Genomic DNA, 18,419 nt, shown 5'->3' with positions numbered 1-18,419 from the left:
GTAATCACCGCCAAAAGATATTAATTTTTTCACTAACCTTCTCAGAATTCTTCCGATGACACTCCTGTAACATCATTTTACAACATACATATACAGTTTGTTCGAAAAGGTGCATATTTAGCCATACAAAACCGTGGTTACACAATAAAAATACTAGGAAATCAAGCCTCAATATGTCTGACGTCATCTATCAGAGTGATCTAGTTTAATTAAAAGCTAATCATATACTTGACTAAAAAATACAGGGTTGACAGGAATCGAAAGACAAATTAGTTCTTAATGCAACCGCTGATTTACATTTTTAAAATTATCCTTACTTTTCAATACAGGGTTGGCCAAGTGAAGCTATACCAAACAAAATGGCGATGTATGCGTTTAAAATATTTCGACAGAAACACGGTTTATCATATTAAATATTGCTTACTTTGAGCTGATCTTCCATCATATTCTTGGGCAATGTATCCTTTCTATGTTATAAACGTCTTTTGGTCGATAGATGTCCTCTGTCCTTCGAAATGTCCACTAACAACGACCGAGACCGCGAAACGTTCCCAAAGCTAGAAAGTGCACGACAAATAAATTCCTCAGAATCGCACTAAACGGATATAAATTGCTATAAAACGGTTAAAATTAACTACATTCTGATGTTTTTAACAACTATAACGACTGAAAACATGACCGGAGAAATATAGCTGGTTAGAAAACGATTTGGAACGAGACAGGTCCGATGGCCTTCACGCTTGAGGCGCACGTTGAGAAAGGGCGGTCTCTGTACATTTTGGTCATTTATAATGGCTGTGAACGTCCCATCGATTTCATTGAAAACGTGATGACGTACAGACACCCAGAGGAAGACGTAGGCAGTGTCGGTTTCTTCATAGCATTCACTGTGGCCTTATAAACAGACCCCAGATCAGAGGTAAAAATTTCTGAAATCTGAACCCTGTCATGAAAAGTGCTGTAAAAATTGTTCTGTACCACTCAGAGACAAAATTTCAACTCCTATAGAAACTATAGACTGTTTTCTATCCAATAATAACAATAATATGCATATTGTACGATCAAGAATTTAGCACGAGGCAGTTTAATTTGGAGACCCAAATATGCTAATGCGGAACAGCACCCCCTATAGTTGCAAGAAGTTAACACTACAGTGGTAGGCTTGATTACCAACAACGACGAGACGGCCTACAGGGAGGAGGTGAGGGCCCTCGGAGTGTGGTGTCAGGAAAATAACCTCACACTCAACGTCAACAAAACAAAGGAGATGATTGTGGACTTCAGGAAACAGCAGAGGGAGCACCCCCCTATCCACATCGACGGGTCAGTAGTGGAGAAGGTGGAAAGTTTTAAGTTCCTCGGTGTACACATCACGGACAAACTGAATTGGTCCACCCACACAGACAGCGTTGTGAAGAAGGCGCAGCAGCGCCTCTTCAACCTCAGGAGGCTGAAGAAATTCGGCTTGTCACCAAAAGCACTCACAAACTTCTACAGATGCACAATCGAGAGCATCCTGTCGGGCTGTATCACCGCCTGGTACGGCAACTGCTCCGCCCACAACCGTAAGGCTCTCCAGAGGGTAGTGAGGTCTGCAGAACGCATCACCGGGGGCAAACTACCTGCCCTCCAGGACACCTACACCACCCGATGTCACAGGAAGGCCATAAAGATCATCAAGGACAACAACCACCCAAGCCACTGCCTGTTCACCCCGCTATCATCCAGAAGGCGAGGTCAGTACAGGTGCATCAAAGCAGGGACCGAGAGACTGAAAAACAGCTTCTATCTCAAGGCCATCAGACTGTTAAACAGCCACCACTAACATTTAGCGGCCGCTGCCAACATACTGACTCAACTCCAGCCACTTTAAAAATGGGAATTGATGGAAATTATGTAAAAATGTACCACTAGCCACTTTAAACAATGCCACTTAATATAATGTTTACATACCCTACATTACCCATCTCATATGTATATACTGTACTCTATATCATCTACTGCATCTTGCCATCTTTATGTAATACATGTACCACTAGCCACTTTAAACTATGCCACTTTATGTTTACATACCCTACAGTACTCATCTCATATGTATATACCGTACTCTATACCATCTACTGCATCTTGCCTATGCCGTTCTGTACCACCACTCATTCATATATCTTTATGTACATATTCTTTATCCCTTTACACTTGTGTGTGTGTATAAGGTAGTAGTTGTGGAATTGTTAGGTTAGATTACTTGTTGGTTATTACTGCATTGTCGGAACTAGAAGCACAAGCATTTCGCTACACTCGCATTAACATCTGCTAACCATGTGTATGTGACTAATAAAATTTGATTTGATTTAGAGGCTGCTGCCCCATATACAGACTTGAAATCATTGGCCACTTTAATAATTGAACACTAGTCACTTTAATAATGTTTACATATTTTTGCTTTACTCATCTCATATGTATATACTGTATTCTATTCTACTGTACTTTAGTCTATGCCGCTCCGACATTGCTCGTCCTAATATTTATATATTGCTTAATTCCATTATTTTACTTTTAGATTTGTGTGTATTGTTGTGAATTGTTAGATATTACTGTACAGTTGGAGCTAGAAACACACGCATTTTACTACACACGCAGTAACATCTGCTAAACATGTGAATGTGACAAATACAATTTGATTTGAATAACATTCGCCTGTAGACGAGTTCTAGACTGTAAATAAATTGGCAAAGAAGAACTTCCATTAAGGAGCAATCAGTCTGATAGAGCTGGTTTTACTGCAATGTTGTGTACCTTGAGCTACTGAGCTGGCATTACCAAACCCTAACCCAGAGGTACTGAGCTGGCATTACCAAACCCTAACCCAGAGGTACTGAGCAGGCATTACCAAACCCTAACCCAGAGGTACTGAGCAGGCATTACCAAACCCTAACCCAGAGGTACTGAGCTGGCATTACCAAACCCTAACCCAGAGGTACTGAGCAGGCATTACCAAACCCTAACCCAGAGGTACTGAGCAGGCATTACCAAACCCTAACCCAGAGGTACTGAGCAGGCATTACCAAACCCTAACCCAGAGGTACTGAGCAGGCATTACCAAACCCTAACCCAGAGGTACTGAGCTGGCATTACCAAACCCTAACCCAGAGGTACTGAGCTGGCATTACCAAACCCTAACCCAGAGGTACTGAGCAGGCATTACCAAACCCTAACCCAGAGGTACTGAGCAGGCATTACCAAACCCTAACCCAGAGGTACTGAGCAGGCATTACCAAACCCTAACCCAGAGGTACTGAGCAGGCATTACCAAACCCTAACCCAGAGGTACTGAGCAGGCATTACCAAACCCAAACCCAGAGGTACTGAGCTGTCATTACCAAACCCTAACCCAGAGGTACTGAGCAGGCATTACCAAACCCTAACCCAGAGGTACTGAGCTGTCATTACCAAACCCTAACCCAGAGGTACTGAGCAGGCATTACCAAACCCTAACCCAGAGGTACTGAGCAGGCATTACCAAACCCTAACCCAGAGGTACTGAGCAGGCATTACCAAACCCTAACCCAGAGGTACTGAGCAGGCATTACCAAACCCTAACCCAGAGGTACTGAGCAGGCATTACCAAACCCTAACCCAGAGGTACTGAGCAGGCATTACCAAACCCTAACCCAGAGGTACTGAGCAGGCATTACCAAACCCTAACCCAGAGGTACTGAGCAGGCATTACCAAACCCTAACCCAGAGGTACTGAGCAGGCATTACCAAACCCTAACCCAGAGGTACTGAGCAGGCATTACCAAACCCTAACCCAGAGGTACTGAGCTGGCATTACCAAACCCTAACCCAGAGGTACTGAGCTGGTATTACCAAACCCTAACCCAGAGGTACTGAGCTGGCATTACCAAACCCTAACCCAGAGGTACTGAGCTGGCATTACCAAACCCTAACCCAGAGGTACTGAGCTGGCATTACCAAACCCTAACCCAGAGGTACTGAGCTGGCATTACCAAACCCTAACCCAGAGGTACTGAGCAGGCATTACCAAACCCTAACCCAGAGGTACTGAGCTGGCATTACCAAACCCTAACCCAGAGGTACTGAGCTGGCATTACCAAACCCTAACCCTTGAGGTACTGAGCTGGCATTACCAAACCCTAACCCAGAGGTACTGAGCTGGCATTACCAAACCCTAACCCAGAGGTACTGAGCTGGCATTACCAAACCCTAACCCAGAGGTACTGAGCTGGCATTACCAAACCCTAACCCAGAGGTACTGAGCTGGCATTACCAAACCCTAACCCAGAGGTACTGAGCAGGCATTACCAAACCCTAACCCAGAGGTACTGAGCTGGCATTACCAAACCCTAACCCAGAGGTACTGAGCAGGCATTACCAAACCCTAACCCAGAGGTACTGAGCAGGCATTACCAAACCCTAACCCAGAGGTACTGAGCAGGCATTACCAAACCCTAACCCAGAGGTACTGAGCAGGCATTACCAAACCCTAACCCAGAGGTACTGAGCTGGCATTACCAAACCCTAACCCAGAGGTACTGAGCAGGCATTACCAAACCCTAACCCAGAGGTACTGAGCAGGCATTACCAAACCCTAACCCAGAGGTACTGAGCAGGCATTACCAAACCCTAACCCAGAGGTACTGAGCAGGCATTACCAAACCCTAACCCAGAGGTACTGAGCAGGCATTACCAAACCCAAACCCAGAGGTACTGAGCTGTCATTACCAAACCCTAACCCAGAGGTACTGAGCTGTCATTACCAAACCCTAACCCAGAGGTACTGAGCAGGCATTACCAAACCCTAACCCAGAGGTACTGAGCAGGCATTACCAAACCCTAACCCAGAGGTACTGAGCAGGCATTACCAAACCCTAACCCAGAGGTACTGAGCAGGCATTACCAAACCCTAACCCAGAGGTACTGAGCAGGCATTACCAAACCCTAACCCAGAGGTACTGAGCAGGCATTACCAAACCCTAACCCAGAGGTACTGAGCAGGCATTACCAAACCCTAACCCAGAGGTACTGAGCAGGCATTACCAAACCCTAACCCAGAGGTACTGAGCAGGCATTACCAAACCCTAACCCAGAGGTACTGAGCAGGCATTACCAAACCCTAACCCAGAGGTACTGAGCAGGCATTACCAAACCCTAACCCAGAGGTACTGAGCTGGTATTACCAAACCCTAACCCAGAGGTACTGAGCAGGCATTACCAAACCCTAACCCAGAGGTACTGAGCTGGCATTACCAAACCCTAACCCAGAGGTACTGAGCTGGCATTACCAAACCCTAACCCAGAGGTACTGAGCTGGCATTACCAAACCCTAACCCAGAGGTACTGAGCAGGCATTACCAAACCCTAACCCAGAGGTACTGAGCTGGCATTACCAAACCCTAACCCAGAGGTACTGAGCTGGCATTACCAAACCCTAACCCAGAGGTACTGAGCTGGCATTACCAAACCCTAACCCAGAGGTACTGAGGTGGCATTACCAAACCCTAACCCAGAGGTACTGAGCTGGCATTACCAAACCCTAACCCAGAGGTACTGAGCTGGCATTACCAAACCCTAACCCAGAGGTACTGAGCTGGCATTACCAAACCCTAACCCAGAGGTACTGAGCAGGCATTACCAAACCCTAACCCAGAGGTACTGAGCTGGCATTACCAAACCCTAACCCAGAGGTACTGAGCAGGCATTACCAAACCCTAACCCAGAGGTACTGAGCAGGCATTACCAAACCCTAACCCAGAGGTACTGAGCAGGCATTACCAAACCCTAACCCAGAGGTACTGAGCAGGCATTACCAAACCCTAACCCAGAGGTACTGAGCAGGCATTACCAAACCCTAACCCAGAGGTACTGAGCAGGCATTACCAAACCCTAACCCAGAGGTACTGAGCAGGCATTACCAAACCCTAACCCAGAGGTACTGAGCAGGCATTACCAAACCCTAACCCAGAGGTACTGAGCTGGCATTACCAAACCCTAACCCAGAGGTACTGAGCTGGTATTACCAAACCCTAACCCAGAGGTACTGAGCAGGCATTACCAAACCCTAACCCAGAGGTACTGAGCTGGCATTACCAAACCCTAACCCAGAGGTACTGAGCTGGCATTACCAAACCCTAACCCAGAGGTACTGAGCAGGCATTACCAAACCCTAACCCAGAGGTACTGAGCAGGCATTACCAAACCCTAACCCAGAGGTACTGAGCTGGCATTACCAAACCCTAACCCAGAGGTACTGAGCTGGCATTACCAAACCCTAACCCAGAGGTACTGAGCTGGCATTACCAAACCCTAACCCAGAGGTACTGAGCTGGCATTACCAAACCCTAACCCAGAGGTACTGAGCTGGCATTACCAAACCCTAACCCAGAGGTACTGAGCTGGCATTACCAAACCCTAACCCAGAGGTACTGAGCTGGCATTACCAAACCCTAACCCAGAGGTACTGAGCAGGCATTACCAAACCCTAACCCAGAGGTACTGAGCTGGCATTACCAAACCCTAACCCAGAGGTACTGAGCAGGCATTACCAAACCCTAACCCAGAGGTACTGAGCAGGCATTACCAAACCCTAACCCAGAGGTACTGAGCAGGCATTACCAAACCCTAACCCAGAGGTACTGAGCAGGCATTACCAAACCCTAACCCAGAGGTACTGAGCAGGCATTACCAAACCCTAACCCAGAGGTACTGAGCTGGCATTACCAAACCCTAACCCAGAGGTACTGAGCAGGCATTACCAAACCCTAACCCAGAGGTACTGAGCAGGCATTACCAAACCCTAACCCAGAGGTACTGAGCAGGCATTACCAAACCCTAACCCAGAGGTACTGAGCAGGCATTACCAAACCCTAACCCAGAGGTACTGAGCAGGCATTACCAAACCCTAACCCAGAGGTACTGAGCAGGCATTACCAAACCCTAACCCAGAGGTACTGAGCAGGCATTACCAAACCCTAACCCAGAGGTACTGAGCAGGCATTACCAAACCCTAACCCAGAGGTACTGAGCTGGTATTACCAAACCCTAACCCAGAGGTACTGAGCAGGCATTACCAAACCCTAACCCAGAGGTACTGAGCTGGTATTACCAAACCCTAACCCAGAGGTACTGAGCTGGCATTACCAAACCCTAACCCAGAGGTACTGAGCTGGCATTACCAAACCCTAACCCAGAGGTACTGAGCTGGTATTACCAAACCCTAACCCAGAGGTACTGAGCAGGCATTACCAAACCCTAACCCAGAGGTACTGAGCTGGCATTACCAAACCCTAACCCAGAGGTACTGAGCAGGCATTACCAAACCCTAACCCAGAGGTACTGAGCAGGCATTACCAAACCCTAACCCAGAGGTACTGAGCAGGCATTACCAAACCCTAACCCAGAGGTACTGAGCAGGCATTACCAAACCCTAACCCAGAGGTACTGAGCAGGCATTACCAAACCCTAACCCAGAGGTACTGAGCAGGCATTACCAAACCCTAACCCAGAGGTACTGAGCTGGCATTACCAAACCCTAACCCAGAGGTACTGAGCTGGTATTACCAAACCCTAACCCAGAGGTACTGAGCAGGCATTACCAAACCCTAACCCAGAGGTACTGAGCTGGCATTACCAAACCCTAACCCAGAGGTACTGAGCTGGCATTACCAAACCCTAACCCAGAGGTACTGAGCAGGCATTACCAAACCCTAACCCAGAGGTACTGAGCTGGCATTACCAAACCCTAACCCAGAGGTACTGAGCTGGCATTACCAAACCCTAACCCAGAGGTACTGAGCTGGCATTACCAAACCCTAACCCAGAGGTACTGAGCTGGCATTACCAAACCCTAACCCAGAGGTACTGAGCTGGCATTACCAAACCCTAACCCAGAGGTACTGAGCTGGCATTACCAAACCCTAACCCAGAGGTACTGAGCTGGCATTACCAAACCCTAACCCAGAGGTACTGAGCTGGCATTACCAAACCCTAACCCAGAGGTACTGAGCAGGCATTACCAAACCCTAACCCAGAGGTACTGAGCTGGCATTACCAAACCCTAACCCAGAGGTACTGAGCAGGCATTACCAAACCCTAACCCAGAGGTACTGAGCAGGCATTACCAAACCCTAACCCAGAGGTACTGAGCAGGCATTACCAAACCCTAACCCAGAGGTACTGAGCAGGCATTACCAAACCCTAACCCAGAGGTACTGAGCAGGCATTACCAAACCCTAACCCAGAGGTACTGAGCAGGCATTACCAAACCCTAACCCAGAGGTACTGAGCAGGCATTACCAAACCCTAACCCAGAGGTACTGAGCAGGCATTACCAAACCCTAACCCAGAGGTACTGAGCAGGCATTACCAAACCCTAACCCAGAGGTACTGAGCAGGCATTACCAAACCCTAACCCAGAGGTACTGAGCAGGCATTACCAAACCCTAACCCAGAGGTACTGAGCAGGCATTACCAAACCCTAACCCAGAGGTACTGAGCAGGCATTACCAAACCCTAACCCAGAGGTACTGAGCTGGCATTACCAAACCCTAACCCAGAGGTACTGAGCTGGCATTACCAAACCCTAACCCAGAGGTACTGAGCTGGTATTACCAAACCCTAACCCAGAGGTACTGAGCTGGCATTACCAAACCCTAACCCAGAGGTACTGAGCTGGCATTACCAAACCCTAACCCAGAGGTACTGAGCTGGCATTACCAAACCCTAACCCAGAGGTACTGAGCTGGCATTACCAAACCCTAACCCAGAGGTACTGAGCAGGCATTACCAAACCCTAACCCAGAGGTACTGAGCTGGCATTACCAAACCCTAACCCAGAGGTACTGAGCTGGCATTACCAAACCCTAACCCAGAGGTACTGAGCTGGCATTACCAAACCCTAACCCAGAGGTACTGAGCTGGCATTACCAAACCCTAACCCAGAGGTACTGAGCTGGCATTACCAAACCCTAACCCAGAGGTACTGAGCTGGCATTACCAAACCCTAACCCAGAGGTACTGAGCTGGCATTACCAAACCCTAACCCAGAGGTACTGAGCAGGCATTACCAAACCCTAACCCAGAGGTACTGAGCAGGCATTACCAAACCCTAACCCAGAGGTACTGAGCAGGCATTACCAAACCCTAACCCAGAGGTACTGAGCAGGCATTACCAAACCCTAACCCAGAGGTACTGAGCAGGCATTACCAAACCCTAACCCAGAGGTACTGAGCAGGCATTACCAAACCCTAACCCAGAGGTACTGAGCTGGCATTACCAAACCCTAACCCAGAGGTACTGAGCAGGCATTACCAAACCCTAACCCAGAGGTACTGAGCAGGCATTACCAAACCCTAACCCAGAGGTACTGAGCAGGCATTACCAAACCCTAACCCAGAGGTACTGAGCAGGCATTACCAAACCCTAACCCAGAGGTACTGAGCAGGCATTACCAAACCCTAACCCAGAGGTACTGAGCAGGCATTACCAAACCCTAACCCAGAGGTACTGAGCAGGCATTACCAAACCCTAACCCAGAGGTACTGAGCAGGCATTACCAAACCCTAACCCAGAGGTACTGAGCTGGTATTACCAAACCCTAACCCAGAGGTACTGAGCAGGCATTACCAAACCCTAACCCAGAGGTACTGAGCTGGCATTACCAAACCCTAACCCAGAGGTACTGAGCTGGCATTACCAAACCCTAACCCAGAGGTACTGAGCTGGCATTACCAAACCCTAACCCAGAGGTACTGAGCTGGCATTACCAAACCCTAACCCAGAGGTACTGAGCTGGCATTACCAAACCCTAACCCAGAGGTACTGAGCTGGCATTACCAAACCCTAACCCAGAGGTACTGAGCAGGCATTACCAAACCCTAACCCAGAGGTACTGAGCAGGCATTACCAAACCCTAACCCAGAGGTACTGAGCTGGCATTACCAAACCCTAACCCAGAGGTACTGAGCTGGCATTACCAAACCCTAACCCAGAGGTACTGAGCAGGCATTACCAAACCCTAACCCAGAGGTACTGAGCAGGCATTACCAAACCCTAACCCAGAGGTACTGAGCTGGCATTACCAAACCCTAACCCAGAGGTACTGAGCAGGCATTACCAAACCCTAACCCAGAGGTACTGAGCAGGCATTACCAAACCCTAACCCAGAGGTACTGAGCTGGCATTACCAAACCCTAACCCAGAGGTACTGAGCAGGCATTACCAAACCTTAACCCAGAGGTACTGAGCAGGCATTACCAAACCCTAACCCAGAGGTACTGAGCAGGCATTACCAAACCCTAACCCAGAGGTACTGAGCTGGCATTACCAAACCCTAACCCAGAGGTACTGAGCTGGCATTACCAAACCTTAACCCAGAGGTACTGAGCTGGCATTACCAAACCTTAACCCAGAGGTACTGAGCTGGCATTACCAAACCTTAACCCAGAGGTACTGAGCTGGCATTACCAAACCTTAACCCAGAGGTACTGAGCTGGCATTACCAAACCCTAACCCAGAGGTACTGAGCTGGCATTACCAAACCTTAACCCAGAGGTACTGAGCTGGCATTACCAAACCTTAACCCAGAGGTACTGAGCTGGCATTACCAAACCTTAACCCAGAGGTACTGAGCTGTTATTACCAAACCCTAACCCAGAGGTACTGAGCTGGCATTACCAAACCTTAACCCAGAGGTACTGAGCTGGCATTACCAAACCTTAACCCAGAGGTACTGAGCTGGCATTACCAAACCTTAACCCAGAGGTACTGAGCTGGCATTACCAAACCCTAACCCAGAGGTACTGAGCTGTTATTACCAAACCCTAACCCAGAGGTACTGAGCTGGTATTACCAAACCCTAACCCAGAGGTACTGAGCTGGCATTACCAAACCCTAACCCAGAGGTACTGAGCTGGTATTACCAAACCTTAACCCAGAGGTACTGAGCTGGCATTACCAAACCCTAACCCAGAGGTACTGAGCAGGCATTACCAAACCCTAACCCAGAGGTACTGAGCTGGCATTACCAAACCCTAACCCAGAGGTACTGAGCTGGCATTACCAAACCTTAACCCAGAGGTACTGAGCTGGCATTACCAAACCCTAACCCAGAGGTACTGAGCTGGCATTACCAAACCCTAACCCAGAGGTACTGAGCAGGCATTACCAAACCTTAACCCAGAGGTACTGAGCTGGTATTACCAAACCTTAACCCAGAGGTACTGAGCTGGTATTACCAAACCCTAACCCAGAGGTACTGAGCTGGTATTACCAAACCCTAACCCAGAGGTACTGAGCTGGCATTACCAAACCCTAACCCAGAGGTACTGAGCAGGCATTACCAAACCTTAACCCAGAGGTACTGAGCTGGTATTACCAAACCTTAACCCAGAGGTACTGAGCTGGCATTACCAAACCCTAACCCAGAGGTACTGAGCTGGTATTACCAAACCTTAACCCAGAGGTACTGAGCAGGCATTACCAAACCCTAACCCAGAGGTACTGAGCTGGTATTACCAAACCTTAACCCAGAGGTAGCGAGCTGTAATTACCAAACCTTAACCCAGAGGTACTGAGCTGTTATTACCAAACCCTAACCCAGAGGTACTGAGCTGTCATTACCAAACCTTAACCCAGAGGTACTGAGCTGTAATTACCAAACCTTAACCCAGAGGTACTGAGCTGTAATTACCAAACCTTAACCCAGAGGTAGTGAGCTATTACCAAACCTTAACCCAGAGGTAGTGAGCTATTACCAAACCCTAACCCAGAGGTAGTGAGCTGTTATTACCAAACCCTAACCCAGAGGTACTGAGCTGTAATTACCAAACCCAAACCCAGAGGTACTGAGCTGTTATTACCAAACCCAAACCCAGAGGTAGTGAGCTGTTATTACCAAACCCAAACCCAGAGGTACTGAGCTGTTATTACCAAACCCTAACCCAGAGGTACTGAGCTGTTATTACCAAACCTTAACCCAGAGGTAGTGAGCTGTTATTACCAAACCCTAACCCAGAGGTACTGAGCTGTAATTACCAAACCCTAACCCAGAGGTACTGAGCTGTTATTACCAAACCCAAACCCAGAGGTACTGAGCTGTCATTACCAAACCTTAACCCAGAGGTACTGAGCTGTTATTACCAAACCCAAACCCAGAGGTACTGAGCTGTCATTACCAAACCTTAACCCAGAGGTACTGAGCTGTTATTACCAAACCCTAACCCAGAGGTACTGAGCTGTTATTACCAAACCCAAACCCAGAGGTACTGAGCTGTCATTACCAAACCCTAACCCAGAGGTACTGAGCTGTAATTACCAAACCCTAACCCAGAGGTACTGAGCTGTAATTACCAAACCTTAACCCAGAGGTACTGAGCTGTTATTACCAAACCTTAACCCAGAGGTACTGAGCTGTCATTACCAAACCTTAACCCAGAGGTACTGAGCTGTCATTACCAAACCTTAACCCAGAGGTACTGAGCTGTAATTACCAAACCCTAACCCAGAGGTACTGAGCTGTCATTACCTAACCCTAACCCAGAGGTACTGAGCTGTAATTACCAAACCCTAACCCAGAGGTACTGAGCTGTCATTACCAAACCCTAACCCAGAGGTACTGAGCTGTCATTACCAAACCCTAACCCAGAGGTACTGAGCTGTCATTACCAAACCCTAACCCAGAGGTACTGAGCTGTTATTACCAAACCCAAACCCAGAGGTACTGAGCTGTCATTACCAAACCAGAGGTACATAACATACATGTGAATCCAAATATAAAAACAGGGGTAGTTCTTTAAAATGCCACTGTACCAATGTCTTATAAAAAGGTAGACCAGGCAGGGCTGTTGCTTCACTCGATATGCTCTCTACAATAACGCATTACTCGTCGACTCCCACTACTAGTACTGTCTGATCTCCCCTGGTGAAATAGAGTTCAACTAACCTGGATAAATTAGGGTTAAATAAACGAACCAGATTACATTCTTAACTATTCATTATAGGGTTCAAAGCTTTACACAATGAAGGTGTTCTCTGAATCATAGTATGGTCATTGTTACAATGTATCTTAATAACTACAACATGATTGGTGGGGAAAAAAATCGACTAGCTAAAATAAAACGTGTAAGAGATCTTACGACTCTAAAACGTCATTGGATAATACATGTTTCATGTATGGAATGATAAAGGACTGAACAGTTATTTTAAAAACGAATTGATATTTTAACTTACATATTCCTCATATTGTCCGTGTGCTGGGGCGTGTTGGTGTGGGGGGGGCATCCTGGGTGGTCCCCCAGGGGCAGGGGGTCTGGCTCGGGGCGTTGCTCCCCCTCGGGCGGGGGCAGCTGGAGGTCCCCCTCTTCCTGCCGGTGCCCCCCTCACTACCCCAACTCTGGCTGGCCCTCCGCGGGGCGCACCTCCCCTTGTGGCACCTCCACGTGGGAGCATACCTCTACCCCTGGAGAGATGGAGGAAGAGAGAAAGAAGGAAAGAAGAGGACCAGACATAGATAGACCAAACAATGAATTGTCATCAGCCACCTTGATAAATGTCATCCTGAGTCTGTCTGGTTACCTGGATGCCCCTGTTTGTCCCGGTGGCCCTCCTCGGCCCCTGGGGCCCGGTGGTCCGCCTCTACCTCGTGGGGCCCCTGGCCCGTGCTCCTGGCCCCCGTTCAGATAACCCATCTCCATGAACTGTTCCTGACAGATGTCATCCATCATGTCCTGCACAGAGAGAGAAAGAAGGTAGAGAGAGAGAGAGAGAGAGGAAGAGGACAGACAGGAGGAGGGTTGGTAGTAAAGACGGACGGAGGATAGAGAAGGAGGGAAGAGAGGAAAGATAATTACTAAGCCGCTCAATACAAACCATTCCTCTAATGACTAAAAGAGCAAGGCAGCAGGCAATAAAGAGCATGTCTCATGAAGCCTTTTAAAACAGTGTGTATGTGTGTGTGTGTGTGTGTGTCACGCAAAGTGTGTATGTGTGCGTATACGCAGCACCCTAGTCCCTACATAGTCAAGGTAAAAGAACTAGTGAATGTACTCTAGTGGTAAATCTTCCATATTTTCCTCTGTTTATTGGAGAAACAGATAAATAATGATACATCCTCCTGCAGGAGCGAACCTTTCACACACCAAGCATCGGACGTAGTCTTTCCCCAGAGAGAGTCATTTTTGGGGGTAGAACCACGATCCGAGGTCACGTCTCAAAATGCCACCATCCTTATACTGTTCCCACTACTATGCACTATGGGCCCCGGGTCAAAAGTACTGCGTGCATCATGTAAGGAATAGAGAGCCCTTTAGGGCGGCATGTTCTCCACTCATCTCTAGAGTGACAACACACAGAAAACCATTTGTCTGATTATGTACTAATCCATGGCCAAGAGCAACACGGCATTGCCTTTGCTTAACAATTTAGACAGTTAATACTTTGCTATACATTAGATCGTTTCTACCTAAGCTAACTAATTATTAAGACTAACAGAGGGGGGGGGGGGGGGCAGGGAGAGAGACAGACTGCCTTCCCCAGCTTAGAAAAAAAAAATCGATCCACTTCAAACGAGACAAATGAAGCTCGCTAACCTAGAATCATTTTCAGAGGGATAATTAATGGGTGTTATACTGAGCACTCCAATCTAAACAAGTCTGTCTGGGAAATCACAGTGTTACATCAAATCACTGCTTTACATTGCCCCATATGAACCAAACAGTACCCGTCTAACATTTTGAAACACCTACTCATTCAAGGGTTTTTCCTTTATTTTACTATTTTCTACATTGTAGAATAATAATGAAGACATCAAAACTGTGAAATAACACCTATGGAATCATTTAGTAAGCAAAGTGTTAAATCAAAATATATTAAGAGATTCTTCAAAGTAGCCACCCTTTGCCTTGATGACAGATTTGCACACACTTGGCATTCTCTCAACCACCTGGAATGCTTTTCCAACAGTCTTGAAGGAGGTCCCACATATGCTGAGCACTTGTTGGCTGATTTTCCTTCACTCTGCGGTCCAACTCATTCCAAACCATCTCAATTGGTTTGAGGTCGGGTGATTGTGGAGGCCAGGTCATCTGATGCAGCACTCCATCACTCTCCTTCTTGGTCAAATAGCCCTTACACAGCCTGGAGGTGTGTTGTTGGTCATTGTCCTGTTGAAAAACAAAATCATAGTCCCACTAAGCGCAAACCAGATGGGATGGCTTATCGCTGCAGAATGCTTTGGTAGCCATGCTGATTAAGTGTGCCTTGAATTCTAAATAAAATCACTGACAGTGTCACCAGCAATGCAGCCCGACATCATCACACCTCCTCCTCCATGCATCACGGTGGGAACCACACATGCAGAGATCATCTGATCACCTACTCTGCGTCTCACAAAGACACGGCGGTTGGAACCAAAAATCTCAAATTTGGACTCATCAGACCAAAGGACAGATTTTCAGATGTCCATTGTTGTGTTTCTTCGCCCAAGCAAATCTCTTCTTCTTATTGGTGTGGTTGCTTTGCAGCAATTCGACCATGAAGGCCTGAATCACGCAGTCTCCTCTGAACAGTTGATGTTGAGATGTGTCTGTTACTTGAACTCTGTGAAGCATTTATTTGGGCTGTAATTTCTGAGGCTGGTAACTCTAATGAACTTATCCTCTGCAGCAGAGGTAACTCTGGGTCTTCCTTTCCTGTGGCGGTCCTCATGAGAGCCAGTTTCATCATAGTGCTTCATGTTTTTTGCGACTGCACTTGAAGAGACTTTGAAAGTTCTTGAAATTGTCCTGGATTGACTGACCTTATACTGGTTAACTGACGTTAAAAGCTTTACAACAAAGCTTTCTTAGTATCCAACAAGCATTCTCTACCCTTAACCTTTTTCTGAACACCTTCTAAACAAAGGTCATGTGGTTTGGTAAGAAGAATGCCCCTCTCCCCACAGGTGTGATTACTACCTCTGAGGGTTTAGAGCTTGAGGTAGTCACCTCCTACAAGTGACTGGGAGAATGGCTAGATGGTACACTGTCCTTCTCTCAGCACATATAAAGATTGCAGGCTAAAGTTAAATCTACACTTGGTTTCCTCTATCGTAATCGCTCTTTTTTCACCCCAGCTGCCAAACAAACCCTGATTCAGATGACCATCCTACCCATGCCAGATTATAGAGACGTAAATTATAGATCAGCAGGTAAGGGTGCTCTCAAGGAGCTAGATGTTCTTTACCATTCAGCCATCAGATTTACCACCATTTCCTTCTTATAGGACACATCACTGCACTCTATACTCCCCTGTAAACTGGTAATTTGTGTATACCTGTCGCAAGACCCACTGGTTGATGCTTATTTATAAAACCCTCTCAGGACTCGCTCCCCCCAATCTGAGATATCTACTGCAGCCCTCATCCTCCACATACAACACCCGTTCTGCCAGTCACATTCTGTTAAAGGTCCCCAAAGCACACACATCCCTGGGTTGCTCCACTTTTCAGTTCGCTGCCACTTGCGACTGGATCCAGCTGCAAAAAAACACTCAAACTGGACCGTTTTACGTCCATCTCTTCACTCAGACTCAATCATGGACACTCTTACTGAAAGTTGTGGCTGCTTCGTGTGATGTATTGTTGTCTCTACCTTCTTGCCCTTTGTGCTGCTGTCTATGCCCAATAATGTGTGTACCATGTTTTGTGCTGTCATGTGTTGCTGCCATGCTATGTTGTTGTCTTAGGTCTCTCTTTGAGTAGTGTCTCTCTTGTCGTGATGTGTGTTTTGTCCTATATTTTAATTTTATGTTATATTTTTAATCCCAGCCCGCAGGAGGCCTTTTGCCTTTTGGTAGGCCGTCATTGTAAATAATGTTTATTTGTTCTTAACTGACTTGCCTAGTTACTTGCCTAGTTAAATAAAATATAAATAAAAACCTTAATGTCTTAAAGTAATGATGGACTGTTGTTTCTCTTTGCTTATTTGAGCTGTTCTTGCCATAATATGGACTTGGTCTTATACCAAGTAGGGCCATCTTCTGTATACCACCCCTACCTTGTCACAACACAAATGATTGACTCAAACACATTAAGGAAAGAAATTCCACAAATTAACTTAGCAAGACACACCTGTTAATTGAAATGCATTCCAGGTAACTACCTCGAAGCTGGTTGAGAGAATGCCAAGTGTGTGCAAAGCTGCCATCAAGCCAAAGGGTGGCTAATTTGAAGAATCTCAAATATATTTTGATTTGTTTAACACTCTTTTGGTTACTCCATGATTCCATATGTGTATTTTCATAGTTTTGATGTATTCACTATTATTCTACAATGTAGAAAATAGTAAAAAATAAAGAAAAACCCTGGAATGAGTAGGTGTCAAAACTTTTGACTGGTACTGTATATGATTTTTGCATCCTCTTTACAGGGAAATTAAGATATGCAAGTACTGCATAGCTAGAATATCAATAACCAAACAACTTCTGCAGCATATGGGAATAACACCACAACAGGTTAACAAATTGTCATGACTGTCTTGTGAGGATCAGAATGGGTATGATCAGCTTGGCAATAGATGACAGTAACCAGACCCTGTCTCACCCACAGAGGAGGGGGGGGGGGGCTGCTGGAGGTGTTGACAGTTCTGTTGTAAATTACAGCAGAAGGGGACTCTTTCTCTCCCTCCAGTACGAACAAAAGGAATGTCTTTGTTAACAGGCTTTTCCTGCCGAAACTCAAATACATTCAAAAGTGAATACTGCAACAATATTTCTAACAGAAGAATGTGGGGAACGGTCAGAGGTCAGCTATAGAAAACTAATGTCATGTTGGTTTTTATTGTGTGATATCAATTAAAATGGTATAAACAAAATACTGTAACTTGGAAAGAATATCCCTTTTATCTGTCAAGTTTCCATCCAATACTATGTGCATATAATATGCCAAATGATGAAAGTATTCGTGTTAAGATAGGAATGTAAATTGAAGGAGTCATAAGAGATAATTTGCTATCATATACCTTTGCATGGTAAGTAGCCACGCCCCGAGTGAGGTCAGAGAGTGTGCCAGCCTGATGGAACTGTCCTTTTTGACCAGAGCATAGGGACGAGCTAAGAATTAACATACTAGACCAGAACATTGGCAGGTTGCAGCTGTGCGTGTAAAGTGGTCTGAATCCTGAACACTGAATATCAACATGAGGTGTAGGAGAGAAGCTCATCTCCTAGACAATCACAGATATGGCTGATTAGCTGTCCCAAGTCAGATATCAAGAAAAGCGAATTTAAGTGGTACCATACTACTACTATTCAAACCATCCCATCCTACACTATTCTCAAATCACCGTATTCTCCGACTCGCATCACCGAGGGGAACCATCGACACAGCTGGCTAACCATTACCCTAGGCGCATCGTCCAGAGTG

At 46.6% G+C, this 18,419-nt stretch overlaps 1 protein-coding gene across 3 annotated transcripts in view; it reads right to left on the bottom strand.

Annotated features, from left to right (window-relative positions):
* LOC139559054 (KH domain-containing, RNA-binding, signal transduction-associated protein 1-like) overlaps positions 1 to 18,419 on the bottom strand; it is a 52,354-nt gene that overhangs the window by 19,227 nt on the left and 14,708 nt on the right. For all 3 annotated transcript variants that reach the window (XR_011671681.1, XM_071374706.1, XM_071374707.1), the window contains exons 5-6: positions 13,595 to 13,746; positions 13,250 to 13,478 (exon numbers count right to left, since the gene is read on the bottom strand). Coding sequence is in view for 2 of the 3 variants with exons in the window: in XM_071374706.1 (XP_071230807.1) it covers positions 13,250 to 13,478; positions 13,595 to 13,746 (381 nt within the window). In the remaining variant the exon portion in view is untranslated. The remainder of the gene's footprint in view (positions 1 to 13,249; positions 13,479 to 13,594; positions 13,747 to 18,419) is intronic.

The sequence above is a fragment of the Salvelinus alpinus genome, chromosome 29 (genome assembly GCF_045679555.1).
Source record: "Salvelinus alpinus chromosome 29, SLU_Salpinus.1, whole genome shotgun sequence".
Taxonomy (NCBI): Eukaryota; Metazoa; Chordata; class Actinopteri; order Salmoniformes; family Salmonidae; genus Salvelinus; species Salvelinus alpinus.
Note: the sequence above shows the minus strand (reverse complement) of the source record. Positions and strands in the feature narration are given on the sequence as shown.